This window comes from Podarcis muralis, chromosome 10 (assembly GCF_964188315.1).
Source record: "Podarcis muralis chromosome 10, rPodMur119.hap1.1, whole genome shotgun sequence".
Lineage (NCBI taxonomy): Eukaryota > Metazoa > Chordata > Lepidosauria > Squamata > Lacertidae > Podarcis > Podarcis muralis.
The window spans coordinates 46,276,373-46,296,076 of record NC_135664.1 but is presented as its reverse complement, the minus strand read 5'-3'; the positions used below and the strand labels follow the sequence as shown (position 1 = coordinate 46,296,076).

Sequence of the window (19,704 nt, the reverse complement as noted above, 5' to 3'; positions counted from 1 at the left end):
GTGCAGGCACCAAGGCACACAAGAGCCAAGGCTATGATAATCTCACCTGAGCAGGGGATGCTGTTGTGGGGGTGGGAAGTGACTCGCAAACTCGAGCTTCCATTGGGGATGGCACGGATCCCTGGGATTCATGGCTAGCTGGCTGTTCTGGAGACAGGGCATCACTGCTGTCCTCATCAAAGGAGGAGCTGTCTGCTACTTTTGGGTAGTTCACTTGACCTACTGAAAATAATAAATTTACATTTATTCACTAAACAAATGGAAAGGGGTCAAGAATGATTAGCAGAAGATGGTTCTGGACATCACAAGAAATATGAGACAGTGAAAAACCAAGCAAGCTTTAGACAATTTTTTAAAAAATCAATGTCACAACCTGAGAAGAAATAGTTAAGACCAGGATTAACAAGAATATCATCTTCTGCCCCTCTGCAGAGACAGGTGTAAGGACAACTGGAGCAAGCTTTGTGTCATATCCTGCCTGCAGGTTGGAATGAACAGTTGAGATTATGAAAGCAAAAAGGAGCACTGGAGATAGATATTTTGCCAGTTGTCTTTATTTTATTTTTTAAGAACATTAGAAGGAATAATCTGTGAGGCCTAACTGCTATAGACACTTGTGTTTATTTACGATGTATATCCTTCACAAAAAATATTCCTGTATTTCTTAACAAGATTTTTTTCTGTGAAAGGAGGTTGGGAGAAGAGAACCAAAAGCCCATTTTTATGGGTAGAACATGAGAAAAAGGAGAGTTATAAGACTGTATGACGGAGGAGAAAGACAATCCAAACCTCTAGAGTTGCTTTATGTCAGGCTTATTTCTGCTACTCCCTAACACTTCCCAGAAGATTAACGTTTTCTCATTCAAAACTATTTCCCTTTTCTTCTCTGAAGGATGCTACAGCAAAATAGTCTACCTAAACTAACGATGAAGAGACCATACAATGGCGATTCCTCTGGCCAGAGGATGGCACTAGCACACCACACAGCTGTCCATACTTTTTTTAAAGAAGACCAAACCTTCCAGCTTTCTCTTTTTCTCTTCTCAGCCCTCTCACTTACCAAAGCAGGACCACTCAAATGAATGGCTGTAAACAAGTAGATAGTTTTTTAGGAAGAAAAGCAGAATGTGCAAGCTAAGAGAAGACAACCATCCTACAGCAGCTTTTATAGGCATGGAGATCAACTAGTGTTTTTAATACACTGGGGTTCTGCTTCAAGTCTGCCACATGCACTGGATAAGGTAACATGTATACACTGCTTTCCTTGGTCCAGTGGCACAGTGAGAGGTGCTAGCAAACTGCCACAGGACCCAACACATACATGCAGGCCTCCACCTACCCCACCAACCTTACCAATGAGAGCTTCCTTCAGGCTTGATTCTACAGGCAGAATGTTCTTCTCCACCAATTCCATGGGACCTGGCCGCTGGGCAATCTTCTCATTGAGGTCATCGGCCAGTCTGGCCCGCTTCAACTTCAGCTGCTTGGCCTGAAGGGAAGGTTCAGCAGAGGTCTCTGCTCAGGGGAACAGCAAAAAATATGATCACCTCTCAAGTACATGACCTCGGTACAAAGTTGGCAGTTCACCGTCTGCATGGATACATGCCCTCCACTAAGAGCAGTTCTATTTGTTGGCAACACACTCCCCTCCATCAAGAGCAAGCTGAATACAATGGAAGTTATGTTTGGTCTGCTCTTTTACTGTCAGGAGATTTATTTTTTTAAGTTAGTAGCTCACAGTAAATTCTCTATTTTTTTCTCAGAAAGAGCTCGAATTGGCCTGTAAAAAATCTAGCCCCCATTTATTGCAAGTCTCAAGCCCCCACCAAAAGAAAACTGGGCAAATGATGCACAACGGTCAGTGAGGTGTAAACAAAATACCTAAGTACGTTCTAATAATCCTGTTCCTGTGATTTATATTACCTGTTCTTAATTATGAATTTAGAATTTTTGTGACTTGCCCTGGGACCCATTGGTGAAGGGCAGGTAACAATGATGATGATGACAACAACAAACAAACTGCCCAATCCTGTTCCAACAGCACACTAAACTTCTACTGCCATCCCTTAAAACATTTAGAAATAATTCTCTGGAGAATTTGCTAACCTGCCACCCATCACTTTTCCTTACTCACAACCATTTCTGTACATCCACATTCACTCAGGATTCCCCCCCCCCTAAAGAAAAGGTATCTTAAATGATATGCAGGGGTTGCACCATGCTCACAGATGCAATGGTGTCCTTGAAGTCTTCCCCTGGTGCCTATGATGTATCTGAGGCCCCACCCCTGCCCAAGTCACAAGGTGAGGAGGATGGTTAGCTTTTTCTTCCCTGAGAAGTACATGGGGCTCAAGGAGGAAGCTGGGACCCACAGCACTTGTTCAAAAACCTATAGCAATTCAAGAATACAGGCAGTGTGCCTGGAAGACCTTGATAGCAAAGTATTTTGCTCAACGTTAAAGCACTGACCCACACCAACAGTACTGGCCCAACCCGCCAGCCAGCCATCCCCAGCTGAATAAGATTAACATACAAGAGCCATGAATGTAAAGTTGTATCTATAAAGGGTGAAAATTTACAAAAGAAGACTGCACGCCAAGAATCATACCTTCCAGAATGTGCATCCTCACTAACTCTGATCTCTCTGGCCGGGACCGGATCTTCCGTTTCAGGTAGTCCTCTGTCTGCAAAAAAATATATATGGAAAACAGCATGCTGAACCCAAGTAGGAAGACAGGACTGAGGCAAATAACATACATGATTTTTTAACAGGGAAATTATCTTGGATTTTTAAGCATATGACGAGGTATAACATTCCCACAGGTTTTTACTACCCCTGCCATTGCAGCAGGCTAATGATTCCAGAACATTTAAGCAGTATCAGAGAACCTCAAGCAGAATGGGTCACAGAACTTAAAAGCACTAAGCACTTTGAGATTCTTATGTTGTGGTATGTTAAATTCTCAGGTTGCTTGGGTATAGGGAGAAACACATCTATTGATCAGGAAACTTGGGGAAAGTCAGTTACTTATCTTGAATCATCAGTCACCTTACAAACTGTATAGCAAATCTGGAGTGATTTTACCCAGGCTCTAATTCTATTAACTTTAAACAAATGTTAAAGGAGAAAGAGGAAGAGAAGATAACAATTCTGCAGCCAGTTCATTCACTTCTCATCCAGCTAACAAGAGGCTCTTTTGGGAATGAACTGAAATACTCCCAAAATGAGACACGGTGCCTGCATTCAGTTTCCTTATTTTTCAGTTTCCCACTTAGCTTCTGTATTACCAAGCTCTCAGCTAGAGAGAAAATCAAGCAAAGTCCAAGGTACCTGAAAGGTGCAGACATGTTTATAATTAAGAGAAACTATCACAGGTGGTGTGCAGAATGGAAACACACAAGATGCTCAACAGAGAAGCACTTAGAAGAATATGCAAACAGTTTTGAAAATACATCACAAATGCAGTAACTCTCTTGAAGCTAACTTGTGGCTTACCCTGGCCCGTTCCAAGCTCCTTCTCTGTTCATGAAATGCAGCTGGACTTTTCAGAGCTGTTGGAAAGATAACAATGAAGGAATTACAAGAGTTGGTCTCACACATTTCTAAACATGACCATGCTACTTAAGTGTCACCCAATTCAAAGTACAGGTGTTACAATTAAATAATACAAGATGCAGTTTCAACATGGTTTTACTGTGTTGGCAACCGCAATAAATCAGAAGCATCAGGGCCAATTTGACAACCGAGTCAGTCAATGCTTGTTAGAGAAATATATGCTTAGGATATATTCATTCTTTATTATATATAATGATTTCAAAACAGGTATCAAACTTCTTAATTCTGTTCTAGCCTTTCATAAAGTCAAGAGTCTAAAAATTTAGCATAATAAAGCCTTGGAGTCCCATTAGCAATAACCTTGGAGATAACTGTTCAAGTCTTAGCCATGTTCTTAGCAACCACATACCAGAAAAAGGTGTGTGTGTGTGTGTGTGTGTGTGTGTGTGTGTTTTGTTTATGGAGGCTAAGAACAAAGAAGCAGGGTTAAGACTAGAAGATGTGAGGTGTGACGATCAAGTTGGAATCATGATGCATGCAATCTGGACTTTTGCTACTTACTCTTGGGCTATGTAATAAATATTCCTGTGCATGTGAAGAGGGCAATATTGAGACAAACCAGGATTTTGGCAATGGATGTGGGTTGCAATGCAACCGTATGACATTCTGGTTCCTGTGCAATGAGACTTGGTTTTCCATTGTATATAAAGACAGCTCTGTCTCAGTGCCAATTCAGAGAAGGCTACACAGCAAACCCACAAAGAAGAAACACTTTGTCTGCAGGCATCTCCTTCCTGGACTTTTTCAGCATATGGACCAGATCTTCTATCAATTTAGGATGGTTTGAATCCACACAATGGAGTAAGCTCCCATTGCGCTGTCCTAGCTTCTGCCAACCTAGCAGTTCGAAAGCATCCCAGTGTGAGTAGATAAATAGGTACTGCTGTGACGGGAAGGTTAATGGCGTTTCTGTGCACTCTGGTTTCTGTCACGGTGTTCTGCTGTGCCAGAAGTGGTTTAGTCATGCTGGCCACATGACCCAGAAGAGTGCCAAAAACCCCATAGTAGTCTTTGACTGGCCTTAACCATTCAGGGGTCCTTTACCTTTTTAAACTTTGTCATTTTAAATTCACACCCTGGTATGCTGTCAACCTAAGCCAGCTGAGGAAGTAGCCATTTTTACAAATTGCTTAGAGGCACTCTAGGTTTATATAAATCACTTAAATAAATGCAACCCCGCACTGTTCCTCACAGAAGGCACACGGACAAGAAAGATTTGATGAAGGGATAATATGACTTCACCAAAGAAGTCTCAGTGTAGCTGAAAACTTCGGCACAAGTAGAACTGAGCATGCAAGATGCATGAAGTCTGACATGTCAACACCAACATTACACACAGCCACATACATTAGGATCTGATCATTTACAGCAGGTCCGCGTGCCGACAGGAGCAAGGAAGACAGGTCAAGCACACTTGTCTACCAATACAAAAGTGGTAGAGAATCTAAGGAGTAACATAAAGAATGAACACCTTCCCTGTCTTTTCTCACCACTGAAGAACTGCCAAGAGAGACCCTATTTTAGGACACTGATCAACTGCTGCTGAGCACTGTACAAGCCTTGGAAGAATCCTTTGGCAGGGCTTTTTCTCTGCCAGATTCCAGTAAGCTCACATTGGCTAGGACTAATATGACTGCTGTCTGCCAACAAATCTTTTCTCAGCACATTGTGGTAGAGTGCTGGTTGCCAGCTGAGTACTTGTAATGTGGAATGGTAGCTTCAGTTGCATAGAATCCATGGGTCTATTACAGTGGGCAGAAAAATCTGGGACTTAGGTCCTCCAATCTACCACCAGAAGCCATTCAGCTCCAGGTTAGTGGTCATGCAAGAACCAATCACAGAAAATGATACCACACCATATCAATACTGCCTAAATAATGCATCTGTTAAAGGTGTGGTCCTTAATAGCTGCAATTTCCTGGCATTTTGGAGCTTGAGTGGACATGGAAAGTCCTTAACACAACGTCAAACCAAAAGGGTTTTTGTTAATTGAATTCTGTTCTTAAGGTGGTCCCTCTATTCTGATTTTGTGTGTGTGTGCACACATGGAAGACTAAATAACTTTGTGTGGAGCACAGCAGACCTCTAGTAAAAACATTGTCAGCAAATGTAGACACAGGATGCTTTTTACAGCACACACATCTTTGAGAGGCTTCTTAATAGTGCTGCAGCTAAGGATAGGGTAACTGAGAAAAGCTCCTGAAAGAATGCTTTCCACTATGTGCTCCCTCAGTCTCAAAGGTATTCAGAAATACAAGGTATAAGGGTAATTTGGTGGTGGCAACAGCAACCTGTTTAAAGAAAAAAATCCGATCACCTACAGTAGAGTAGTAACCAGTGCCAAGATGCCTATGATACCTTTGTGATCCATAGCAAGACAACCAGTAAGAGGAGCTTTCCTGCTATTTATCTAGAAGTAGTTAAAGGTAAAGGGACCCCTGACCATTAGGTCCAGTCGTGGCCAACTCTGGGGTTGTGGCGCTCATCTTGCTTTATTGGCCAAGGGAACTGGCTTACAGCTTCCGGGTCATGTGACCAGCATGACTAAGCCGCTTCTGGTGAACCAGAACAGCGCACGGAAACGCCGTTTACCTTCCCGCTGGAGCGGTACCTATTTATCTACTTGCACTCTGATGTGCTTTCGAACTGCTAGGTGGGCAGGAGCAGGGACCGAGCAACGGGCGCTCACCCCGTCGCGGGGATTCGAACCGCCGACCTTCTGATCGGCAAGTCCTAGGCTCTGTGGTTTAACCCACAGCGCCACACCCCAACAAATGTCTTTTTTAGTATTCTGAGTGATAAAATTCTATTATTATTATTATTGTTGTTGTTGTTATTGTTATTATTATTATTATGAAAAGGAATAACTAAGAAGCCTGTTATCTTTCAACTGAATCCCCCCCAAAGGGAAATTCTCATTCTCACAGGTATTCTATGAAAAACACTTGGCTTGTGCTTCATCCCAATGCTGGCAGTAATGCAAAGAAAATAATTCCATTCTTGACCTCTGAAAATGCTGAAGGGAACAAGTCTCTACTTCTCCCACAAGATTCTCTTGGAAGAAACCAAAGATCACTGGTATAGTATGTATTATCAGACTCCATCCAAACTAACCAAACAGTGTACATTTTTCTTGGCTACATAAAAAGTACATAACAAATGGCCCAGAACTGTCAAACAACTCTACCATGTCAGTTAGGAGATCGACCTTTTCTAGCATGGCCTTAATATATTGTGTAGCTATAAGTAGCCAAGTTTATGAACTGCAGTAACCCACACTTTAGAGAAATAGATTGTCATTTTCAGCTTTTCATTTTTAAAAGACTTCCATCCCTCAGGATTGTGAAAAACATGGAAACATAAAAGAAATCATTGCTGAAAGCCGTAAGACTAATATGGTCCACAAGACAGCCTTTGCAGATCCAATTCAAAGCCCACCATTGTTCCAGGCTTATTCCATTCCACCCTAATTCAATGCTTTGGGGCGGTATTCAACTACTACAGCTCATCAGTGCAAGGATTTCTGCTTGTACAACAGAATTTCCCCCTCTCCCACCCAAATCTGCTCCAGAGGGTTGCAGGAACTCATGAAAAAGATATTTTGGTAGGGGGAGCGCACAGGGAAGGTGAAGAGGAGAACAATCCATGCTACATTGCTGAGAGAATGTTTACACAAACAGTACATTGAACACAACCCTTTATTTCCCAATATGGAGGAGAGAATCTGCCCCAAAATTATCAAAGCTTCATAAAAATAAGAGCAAGGGATATAGTACTGCCAATTAGGTAGAATATACATATTAAATGTGTGCTGTGTATGCACCCAGCTGTTCACTTCTTCTAGACACTATCAAGGAGGAATGGAGCAAGACAGCACCCAGTCCCTCAAGGACTGCAATGTAGAAAGAAAGCATTTAAAGAGGTTGCAGAGCCACCTCTGCAAACCCCTAGGTTCCATGTAACAATCTGTATATAGCCAGTCTTAGATGCGTAACTGCACAGGCACTAGGAACCTCACTCACTCCAACCTCTATGCATCAGCAACATGACACAGAAAAATAGCCATAGGCCAATATTCCTTTCCATACCCTACCTTTGCTATATTTTGAAGATTTCAAAGATCCTTAAAGGACATCCATTAAGGTGCTGGCAAGCAAACAGTCTGAAAATTGATTCTAACCCAGAGTAGTTGCCAAACCTAACCATACTATCAGACTTATTGATAATCAAGATAATTAAAAACTTACTTGAAAAGGAACAGATTCTAACAATAGGACTTAAAGTGGGGCCCTTTCAAGTAACATTGGTGCCACCACCAATGTATCCCTGTTTGATCTGATGAAGTGAGAAGGAGGTACAATAGTACCTCTGGTTACGTAAACTTCAGGATGCAAAAGCGGCAAACCCGGAAGTATTTGATGGGGTTTCACCGCACGCATGTGCAGAAGCGGTCCTCAGGTTGCGGAAACCTTGGGATCCGACTGGACCTCTGGAACAGATCCCATTCGCAACCGGAGGTACCACTGTACTTGGAACAGGACTTTCTCTGAGTATTTCAGTGGTAGGCTCATGGCCCAGGCTGTGTTTTCAGAGGCAGTATGCCTCCAAATATCAGCTGCTGGGAATTGCAAGTGGGGAGAGTACTGTTGCCCTCTGATCCTGACTGTGGTCTTCCCATAGGTTGGCCACTGTGACAACAGGATGCTGAACTAGATGGGCCACTAATCTGATCCAGCAGGGCTCTTCTGATATTCTATAGGGGAAAAACCCAAGATTTTTAACTACACCTTAATTTAAGACCAGTGTTAACAGCAGCAATTAAGACTATTCTCATTTAGAAACTGAAACACAACCAGGGCCACTACAGGTAAACCAACTCAGTTCCACTAGCTTTTACAAAGGAAGATGCTGGAAAGATAATCAGAATTATCTGCTCTTTTTAGGAGCTAAATTGGAAGAGATTTCATTCCTCGAGTATTATTATTTTAGCACTAGCTGAGAAACAATTCAAAGTCATGAAGCAAGTTGTATGTTTCTATTATGTTCTCTTTTCTTAAAAGATCCAGGTGTCAGTATATTCAAGTGTTGTTCTAGGTAAAACAACAAGAATGAGACACACTAACCTCATAAGTTCAATATTTTAAAGAAACTTAATTGTATCACTACTCATGTAGATAGCTGATGGGAATTTTTGTTCAACCTTGGGGTTTCCCCCCACAAGTGTTTGGGTTCTCCCAAGTCTGCTGAAACCTTCCTCTTGTGCAATGGATGATGTCATTTTGTCTACAAAAGGATTGGTAGCCAGAACTGAGATCACTGTAAGTATACAATATGATAATGCTGTAAGGTTGCCATAGCCCTGTGGCCCCAGGCGACAGAGAGGGTTTACACTTGATTTATGGTAGGGTAAACGCACATGCTCATAAATCCAAAAATACTCTTACTGCTAAGCAGTTGGGCTGTATCTGAATAACAGACTCAGAACATTGTTTATTTTTCTAATAGAAAAGCTTTAGCTGCAAAAGAGTTTGTTTTTTCTTGTCATCAAGAGTTCCATTTCATTTTGCTTTGAGGAATATACACCATTTCTGAAAGCATGTTTAGCTTTAGTGTCATATGCAAATCTGTCCTCAGACAGCACACTGGATCCCAAACAATCAATGCCTTCCAAGGAGAAAATAAACATAGATCACTTTACTCAGCGCTTTGAAAACAGTGTGCATATACCTGTTTTGCAGCAAAGCATGGGAAATGCAGCATGGGAAATATTCCTCTGGAGACTCTTTGATGTAGGTGAAGATCTGCACTACAGTGAAACCAATCAAAGAGGCTGTTCATGAGCATGGCACAGGCTTGAAGAGTAAGTATTTGCCATAAAATGAACAGAAAATTATATTAAACACTGTAGATATTATAGTAGCTTGCCAGTATCCCCAGCAAAACAGTGAGACCTGTGCCTTCTCTGTTTTTAAAATTAGGAGTGTTAGCTACAATCCAGAGAGTCGGTAAAATAAAGGCTTGTGTATACAGTATATCTCATAGCTTCTATTTGTGATGCACCGTAAGGGCATGACATTGAAGTAACAACTTTTGAAGCTCTCCCAAATGTGCTTTAGATTTGCAACCTCTGAGTGAGAGAAGAGAGTAGATCAATTTATCTTAATGATGCTTTATAACTTCCCTTCCTTCCTCTGTATCCTTGTTCTTGCAGCACTCTCAGTCATCACAAATATGAAACTAACTCCCTGCAACTGTTGGCACATGCAACCCTGAGACATGGTGACTGAACCTGGAAGTACCATAGCTCAGTGGATGCAGAAGGTCCCAGGGTTCAATCCCCAATATCTCTAGGTAGGGCTGGGAATGTCTTCTGTTGGAAACACTAGAAAGATGCTGTCAGTTGGTGTAAACAATGTGGACCTAGATGGACCAATGGTCTGACTCCATAGAAGGCAGCTTCCTGTTCCACCAGAGCAAACTTGTATTAAAACAAATGTCTCTCTTTGCCAAAGATCCTGAAGTTCCCTGTATGTCAGGAACACATAGTTCATTAAGTCTGGCATAATTTGTTATGCAGGGTAGCTTTGTAGTTCACATTTAAAGTAAACTACAGTATCTTTCCCATCTAGTTCAAATGGTGAGGAAATGAAGCAGGGCAGAGAAATGTTCCTTTTTAGCAGATTAAAATTATGAGAAAAGGCGAAGCCATTTAGATAGCATTTCCTCATTTTTTCTACTTATTAACTGCTCTTGAAACACACAGAGAACTTAGCTGAAAGCATGACCAACTAAATACCAGGAGCCATGGGAACAAATGGATTAGTTTATACATGAAATGTAGATAATACACTTCCAGAAAAAGTTAAAGCTGTTGATAGCTCTGTTTTGTGTTCTGCAAGGATTTGGTTAAAGCGGACTACTGCATTCTGAACATAGCACCACTTTAAAAAAGCTTCATACAACCACAGAACACTAATTCAACTGAATGCTGTATATTGCTGGTTCAGATTGTTCATCTTATCGACCACTATATTGGTTGCAAAAACAAGAAGTCATTTGCAATCATTCTAGCATCATGGACCAGAAAGTCAGCTTCAACTAGACTACAGCAATGTACCATTTACTCTCTCTCTCCAGTATATTTACTCTGAGCTCCCTTGACCTACCAGTCGATAACATTAACTAGTTGTAATCCTCTTTAAAATATGTTTTAATTACTTGTACAATAGTTTTTCATAGTTATTAACTAATCCCAAAATAGAAACATTCCTTCCTATGTTAGACTTCTTACTAATCCCACAAATCAGAAGGAATTCTACTGAGCAAGCTTAATGATTAAAAGACAAACTGGCTGCATTCAGGCAGAATACTTTTGCTTCCATTTTAGATTGACCACAGCTTGCCATTTCATTTCAGACCCAACAAACTTACCGGTAATTCTTAATTACAGATCTTAATTACAGTTTCTTAAAACAAGACATCTTCATAGTTTAAGAAGCTGGGTTTTTTCAACAAACCATAGTTAAGGGTTCAGACATAATGCTGAACTGTGGTTAATCTAACATGGAAGCTTCTGATCTCTTCCTTGTGGAAGGAGGGGAGAACACATGAGGCCAAGGTTTGCCGCAGTTCATCCTCATAATGATATATCATTGTTTGGTTTAGTGTTACATGTGAATTGTGTAAGTGTATCTAGGTTTGGACATTGCAACAATCTGTGGTTAATTTAAAGGGAACCAAAAGCTTTCTACACTCTTCATCATGGCTCCTGAGAAGTGGTGAGAACTCACTGCAGCTCATTGCTATAACTCTGAACCATGATTTAGGATCATGTATGAAAGACAAGTCTATTATTTCTGCAATACCCCAAGCTGGTAACTTGAAAAAAATATTGTCATTTGATGCCAGGGACAAATGTGAGTAAAGTTAAAAGATAGGTAATCTTTATAGATAGGTTACAGATAGGTGACAGCAGTCACGAAATTAAAAGACGCCTGCTCCTTGGGAGAAAGGCGATGGCAAGCCTAGACAGGATCATTAAAAGCAGAGACATCACCTTACCAACAAAGGTCCGTGTAGTTAAAGCCATGGTTTTCCCAGTAGTGATGTATGGAAGTGAGAGCTGGACCATAAAGAAGGCTGATCGCCGAAGAATTGATGCTTTTGAATCATGGTGCTGGAGGAGAGTCCCATGGACTGCAAGAAGATCAAACGTATCCATTCTTAAGGAAATCAGCCCTGAGTGCTCACTGGAAGGACAGAGCGTGAAGCTGAGGCTCCAATACTTTGGCCACCTCATGAAAAGAGAAGACTCCCTGGAAAAGACCCTGATGCTGGGAAAGATGGAGGGCACAAGGAGAAGGGGACGACAGAGGACGAGATGGTTGGACAGTGTTCTCGAAGCTACAAACATTAGTCTGACCAAACTGCGGGAGGTAGTGGAAGACAGGAGTGCCTGGCGTGCTCTGGTCCATGGGGTCACAAAGAGTCGGACACGACTAAACGACTAAACAACAACAACAAATCTTTATAGTCTTTTCAAATTCTTGTTGACAGGGTTCCATCAATGTCATTCCTACACTGATCACAAAGGGGCACTACAGAGCAGCACAAGGAGTCAAGGATGGGGTTCCTGCAGCAATGCCCTCTCCATCCTGCTTGTCTCACAACAAGGAGAGAGAGGCAGAGGTCTATGTAAAGCACTAACCACAAGACCACTGTGCTTGCAAGGCTATATTTTCACAATCAATTTCTGTGGATTTCCTTCCTGCTTGGTGGTTTGGAAGTGTTGACAGTATCCAACAACCTGCAAAATGCATAATGGAAGGCACAGGGCAGATGTCTCCTGTGGTTTCACCACATAATTTTATTAAACATGCTCTACAATATGGACATTTCTGTCTTGGAAGATAACTGCACTTGAAACATGTCCGGAGACTAGTAGTCTTTTTTTAGCCTTATATATAAAACTGTTGTGGAGGCCACTACACCTAATGTTTTTTGTAGAGGAGGCAGTGCTAGTCGTGGACACACAATTAAAGTATGGTACAATTCTAGTGATGGTTCTTCTCTGTATGGGTTCTGGGTGTCTTTTTCTCAACACTTAGGTAAGCTTCACAATTAGGGCATCAAGGTAAAACATAGTGCATGAAGTGGTAACCAGGGCAGGGGTGGGGAACTGAATCCAGCCAGCAGGCCAGATTCATATCCCTCCACCCTTGTGCACCATGTAACAGGTGGGCAAGACCACACACACCACTCAATCCCCTAACATCACAATAGTACCAGGTGACCCATGTGGTACACAACATTTTGAAACATTGCAACGTCTTTCCAGATGGCGTCTGTGTGCAAACCCCTTTTTCAAGTCTAGGGACATGCCTGGTGTCATTCATTCATTCATTTTCTATGCGGCCCTTCATCAGAGAGGATCACAAGGCGTTTTACAATATAAAAACGCAAAAATACATAAAAAGCCAAAGACTGTTTAATTAGCCAAAGGCCTAATTAATATGATGGCAAGTGGATATGCCTTGCGGGCCAAATGATAAGGTCTGGAAGGCCTAACTGGGCCTTAGGGACAGATATTTCCCACTCCTGAGCTAGTGTTTAAAAGAAATATGTATCAAGACAATGTTCCCACTGGAAAAAAATCTGGTATCTGCTTTATTCTACATTTAAAAGCATGAAGTGGCTAATAATGGTGTTGCAAAGTTTCTGTTTTGTAGCCTATATGCTATACTATTTTTTATTCCTCAAAAAACAACCCCAAACCCTTCTCAATGTGAGTTGTCAGCTAATTCTCACAACAGCCCTGTGAAGTAGGGTTGGGCTAAGAGACAGTGACTAGTCCAGTAAGCTACATTGCTGAATGGGGATTTGAACCCAGATTGGTCTGGTCTCATTAACTACTACATGACACTAGTTCTCTACCAAATGCATGTGAAAATTTCAAAATATGAAAGTAGGGTGCCCAACAGTATCTAATATTTCTCTCTCAGCCTCCCTTTTTGCTGTCATTGGGAGCAGCTAGAAAACAGCTGTACCCTCTTGCACTTGTTCACATTCAAATTTCAGTGCAAATAAGACCAGTCTCTTTTCCACTTGCCAGAAGGCTCAAGGGAAAGGCTGATCTTCTTTCACTTCCTTTTAAGTCAGAGATTGTGAAGGAGTAGAGAAAGACTCCTATGGTTTCTCACTGTTCCCAAAATACCACAAAGGATGAGAATCCTGCCTTTCCCTGAAGCTCTCTTCAAGTATCAAAAGACTCAAGGGAAAGGCAAGGTCTACTCTAGTTTGACCAGGTGTTTGGATAATAGAAGTGTGGGAGAGGCCCCTCCCATTTCTTACTTTCTTCATAATGCAGCACAAATTAGAGAAACCCTTGTCTCTCTCACAAGCCTCCTTGTGCATGCCAGATAACTTAGAGGAGATTGGCAGCAAGCACCAGCAGAAATTGGCCAGTAAACCTCAATGCAGATACAACAAATATAAAAATCTGTCGTACACTGATCAATCTATTCAGTATCTGTCTACAATTGGAAGGGGGGAGGAGAATCAGAACCAAGGGACCACTGTAACCCCCCTGATCCCTCTAGCCAATCCTTGAGACTCACCCTAGGACCCATCTCTTACCAGCCCAGTAGACACCTCTGATTTTCATGTAGCTGGAATGTTGACTGTCATGCTGTACAAATGGAAAAGTCCCAATTTTGCCCATGAAAACAGTGCAGCCCTTGGGCTGAAAAGGGTTCCCCATCCTTGAACTACAATGGCTGGTGGTAGAGGCTCTCCAGCATTTCAGACACAGCATTTTCCAAGCCCTACATGGAGATATTGGGAATAAGCCTGGGTGCCTGCATATAAAACACGTACCACTGAGCTATGGTTTTATCCTTGATATTCTAGTTGAGTTGTGTGTGGCATATACAGTGGTACCTCGGGTTACAGACGCTTCAGGTTACAGACGCTTCAGGTTACAGACTCCGCTAACCCAGAAATAGTACCTCGGGTTAAGAACTTTGCTTCAGGATGGGAAGAGAAATCACGCCGCCACAATGCGGTGGCAGCAGGAGGCTCTGCTAGCTAAAGTGGTACCTCAGGTTAAGAACAGTTTCAGGTTAAGAACGGACCTTCAGAACGAATTACGTTCTTAACCCGAGGTACCACTGTATGCTGGCCTTCAAGAAATGAAAATGTTAACTTCATCCAGAAATGGTGCTTTTAAGTTAGCTGCTTGAGATAGCCACAATGCATTAGGAAATGCTCAACTGTAGAGTATATGCAGATTTACTAGCTCCCAGTCTGACAAAGCCATCACGTTTTACAAGTTTACTCAGGGCAAAATAATATTTCACTATTAGCATACCAAGAAAGTTAATGAAGGCACACAATGTGGTTTTAATTCCACTAGTTTAAAAAGTATAAGAAGTAAAAGTACAGCCAACAGCTTGCATTATTCTAAAAGGAGATGGGTTGTTTTGAATGGGTATTTAAGCAAGCTTAAGTGTACTTGAGAAAAATAAATGTAAAAGCTTCCTATTTTTTTCCGCTCCAACCTCAAATGCAGATCTGTTTTGGAACAAACTGCTCTGACCTCAAATCTGTTCTAGGAAGAATGCCCAAAAATGCAAAGATAGGACCCATTTAAGTGAGTAAAATGGGACCTAGCAGATCCTTGACTGCAATCCCTCTCCTCCCTAGGCATTTCACAAGTTGAGTAAGTTCATAAATGAACTATATATCTAGAATATGCAGCCCTCAGCCTTGCCTTATACATACTGAACTGTTTAAATTAAGGAAGTTTAACAAAATACTCATATAATCTGAATGAATGGGATTGGAGGACGCAACAAGCAGAAGCATCTGGCCTTTTGTGGTTTCTCTAATTTGCAACACTGCCAAGTTAAAATGAACAACTTCTAAAATCTCTCTGAACTGCACACTGGCATTATGGTCAGGCCATACTATTAATAAGGCAAGATACCAGACCTCATAATGTAAATTCAGTCCTCTTCCTTCTCACTCTTGGGATTAAGGCCTTTATTGTTTGTTTATCATGTGCTTGCTTTATGTAAACAATTTTTGGAAGAGAAACCCAGAAGGATCAAGCATGGCTTCCCTCAAAAGCAAGGTCAAGGAGTCTCATTATAACATACCTGAATATATTCACACTGAACGTGCACTGAGGCAAGGATGGAGGACAATTTATGCATTTCTACTATTATGGCAGCCACTATTCTATACTAGAATCAGCAAAGGTGCCTTGATTCTAAATTTCTATTAAGATTAGCAATAGTCAATCTCTACGGTTTTATCACACCAAGATGCAGAATCAGGGCTGAACTATGCAAACATGGGCTAGTTCAGTTCTCCAATGCTTTCATTAGAACAAAGTATGTATGCATATATTTAAGCTATTTATATACCACTTAATCACTGAAGTTTCTAATCTGGTTTCACTCTGGAACATAACGGGGGGTAGGGGATAAAACCTGACCCTCATCTCTGTCACTGGAATCACTGTGACACTGGAACAAGCCAGGCCTCCATCTCAACTATCTCCTTGTGCCCCTATACATTATCCCAAAATGGTTTCCAAAAATAAAGCACTGCACCAGGGGCCTAAAGCAACCTGCTAACCATAACAACAGGAGGACTGGCCTCCATTAACAAGGCCCTCTGTATTATCAGAGTGATGGGCATTTAACTAATAATAGATTAAAAGTACAGTATGAAGTGTTTTATAGTTTGAATCACAGCATACTACACAGAATGCTTACTCTGTGTATCTACGACAATAACTGGAAAATTGTACACACACCCCCCCAAAGAAAAATTATGGGGAATGATGGGAGTAGTAGTCCAACATCTGGAGGGCCACAAGGCCCCCCATTCCTGATCTATGCTACAGGTAAACCCTAGCAGCCAAGAGACCTGTGCCTGATAAAGTGTAGTCAATAAACACAAAAGAATGCAAATAAGTAGGACTGAAATAAGAACTAACTAATGAACCCAAGTAGTCAATCAAAGTTTTTAATCAACCTCCACTCAACCATAAAGCTCACTGCATGACTGTGAGCCAGTTACACTTTCTCAGCCTATCCTACCTCAAAGGGTTGTGGTGAAGATAAATTTATGTACGTTGCTTTGAGCTCACTGAAGGAATGGTGGGATAAAATATAATTATTTTGAATGGATATGGCACTTCATTGATCTAGCAATGACTACATATCATAGGAATGGATGACAAGGGTTGTGAGGACTCCTGGCAGAGATCTAAAGCCAAGGTTTTGCTTGCTGTCATCAAGGTGGAAGGCATTGGTGATACTGCTGCCTGCTCCTCCAGTCAAAAGCCTGGCCAACCAGTAGGGAAGACCGGGTTGGGGGTGGGAGGCAGAAAAGGATGGGTACTGGGTTCCTAGAAGCCCCTCTTGCTGCTTCTCACTGAAGCACAATAGTCTGGGGAAGGGCAGGCAGGCAGGCTGTGGGACCCCAACAGCTCCACCCACTGCTAGAAAGGGAAATCCCCAGCACTTTGGAGTTGCTTCCTCACAGACATGGCCTGGGTCACCTTCATCTCTCAAATTTCAATATACAAAAAATAGCTGCACACTGACATTTAAAATGAAAATTAGATATATCTTATTAAAACACTATGAACTGAAACCTACTTCTTTTCTTCCACATCCCCTCTCTTCCATTTAAACACACACACACCTGATGCAACAATATAACAATATAACAATATAATTATTTGGTCTAGAAAAAATATTTCTTCTGATCTATCCAATGTATCAGAGTTGTATGTGTTTTCCTTTCTGTTTAAAAAAAAATCCTGGAGAGTATGCCTGAACATTTAAAAGTGTCCATTAACATTCTAAATCTAGAATTTATTCGTGTGCAAGCTTAACTTATCAATAAATAAAGTAAAACTGATGGTTAATTGACTGGAAGTGTTTTAAAATTGAATGGCAGGCCCACAAATGAGACATGAGGATGGCAGTGAAGAAAGGGAAAGGTGAGCTAACCCTAGTTCTGAAATAATACATTTTGAACTAATGGTATTCTATTTGCTATCAATCTATCCTTGACAAGTTTTTAGACTCTCTCTGCACTAGAGGAATAACATTCACTAATCTGCTTGCCAAATATGTCCGTTTATACTGATAAGATAAAGTTTTATATTAGTTTTCTGCCCATAATACACCTATTCAAAATACCTGATTGCGCTTAAATTTGTTTACATCTAGTGCCATTGCCCACAAAGCAAGCCAGCATGCATACAGAATCCAGACTCCTGCCTATTGGAACTACAGAGGCAGCAACGGAAATAGCCCAATTAGCTGCTGTAACACTTCAAAAGTATCCAAAAACTTCTCAAATCCATTATAAAGAAAGTCACTTGGAAAACAGTCATTCAACATGCAATTGTTGCTGCACATTTTACTACTGTTGTCAATACTGAAATTAAAGATGCTGAACAGGTCAGCATGAGACATTGGGGAGTCTGTTAGAGTCCCTTTACACTGGGTTCTGTTTGAAACCCCTTTGCTCACAAAAGGCACAAAGCAAGCAGAGAATCATGGAACATTTTTTTAGAATTTGACAAATTTTATAAACATGCCAACTAAAATCATATGTCTCAACATGAAGAACAGAAACCAAAAGTGAACGGAATAATTTACTAGTATTGAGATATAGGAAAATATATGTGCAAGAAAGGACCCTCCAAACTCTTCTTTATTTGCTTTTCAGCTTTTAGAGAGCCAGGAACTTCCCCCAGAAACAACTGTGTACTTCCAACTAATCAACAGACAAAAATGTTTACAGGCCAGCTTCACATAAAGTCCCAGTTGTTATTGCAACAGCTAGGACTTGCAAAATAAAATGTTGATATATCTGGATGCTGCTTATAACAGGAACAAAGAAAATCCTTCTAACCCAAAATGAGTCGTCTAGTACTCTTGTAGCAAAACAGCAACATGATATTGGTACACTGAGCCGATGCTTGCACAATTCTTAGCAGAGCCAACACCTTTGTAAAGGCTTCAAGGCAAATACACTACAGAACATGCAAAAATAACTCAACTGCTTTTCTACCAGCCCTCATTTTACTTCTCCTGATGCATTTGTCTATTTGATCATAACTTTTCATACACTAAAAAGTTATTTTCAAAGCGTTCCTTAGCCCTGCATATATTTGTTTCATCACTGACTTGAGCCACACCTAATGAACAAGCTATTGCAGCACTTGTCACCATGCAACAAAACCTGCTGTCTAAAGGTTACAGTGTAATTCTAAACAGTAGCAAATGCAGAAAAAAATCTTTGTTGCATGAACATTTTATAGCCAGGGTACTACTAAGCATGTGTGCAGCCACACTCCTAGCTCAATGGCAGGAAGCATGCTAAGAAAATGACTACCATGCACCCAGTGTTTCACATGTTTCTAGCATGGCAACATCTTCCCGTAAGTCCTTCTTTATCATGTAATACAGTCACATCTTACTCTGTGCAGCAACCAACTTCCAGAAAATAGATGCTAGGGTACCAGTCCTAGAAATTAAAAATGGCACAAGGCTCCACACACCGTACATGGGGACTGAAGTGGAATGGATCTTGGAAGGGCAGATGTTTCAAAGCTCTTTCTCATCTCAAAAAAAGACACTGTGTATTCAAAGAGAAAGAAGAAGTTTAAACAAGTTATACTTACGAGGCATGATCCCTTGGCTAACCAGCTCCTCACGTGTTCGTCGCTGCTGGAGCTTCAACTGTAGCACTGCAATGAGGCAGACAAAGAATTAAGTGCGGAACAGGTTACTGTGACATGCCACAATGCAGAGCATATTTTTCTCTTCATTTTCTTTTCTTTTAGCTCCAGAACATTAGTGTGTAGGAGAGAAGCCCTGTCATCCCCACCCAATTCTTAACTCTTGCAATTGCAGAAGTGGCCTCAGGCAGCAAGGTTTCCGTATTCTGCTGTAGACAGCGGGGAGAGGAAGTTACAATGCATTTTAGCAGGTTGATAAAAAAATCCACAGAGTATGAAAACAGGGCCTGTTGCTCAACAACTCCTGCAGCACCAC

The 19,704-nt window shown here is 41.3% G+C and overlaps 1 protein-coding gene across 3 annotated transcripts in view; it reads right to left on the bottom strand.

Moving 5' to 3' along the window:
* MRTFA (myocardin related transcription factor A) overlaps positions 1-19,704 on the bottom strand; it is an 83,543-nt gene that overhangs the window by 11,059 nt on the left and 52,780 nt on the right. For all 3 annotated transcript variants that reach the window (XM_028747133.2, XM_077934950.1, XM_077934949.1), the window contains 5 exons: positions 19,332-19,397; positions 3,497-3,552; positions 2,609-2,684; positions 1,354-1,515; positions 47-222 (listed from right to left, as the gene is read on the bottom strand). In XM_028747133.2, coding sequence (XP_028602966.2) covers positions 47-222; positions 1,354-1,515; positions 2,609-2,684; positions 3,497-3,552; positions 19,332-19,338 — 477 coding nt within the window. In that variant the 5' untranslated portion in view covers positions 19,339-19,397. The remainder of the gene's footprint in view (positions 1-46; positions 223-1,353; positions 1,516-2,608; positions 2,685-3,496; positions 3,553-19,331; positions 19,398-19,704) is intronic.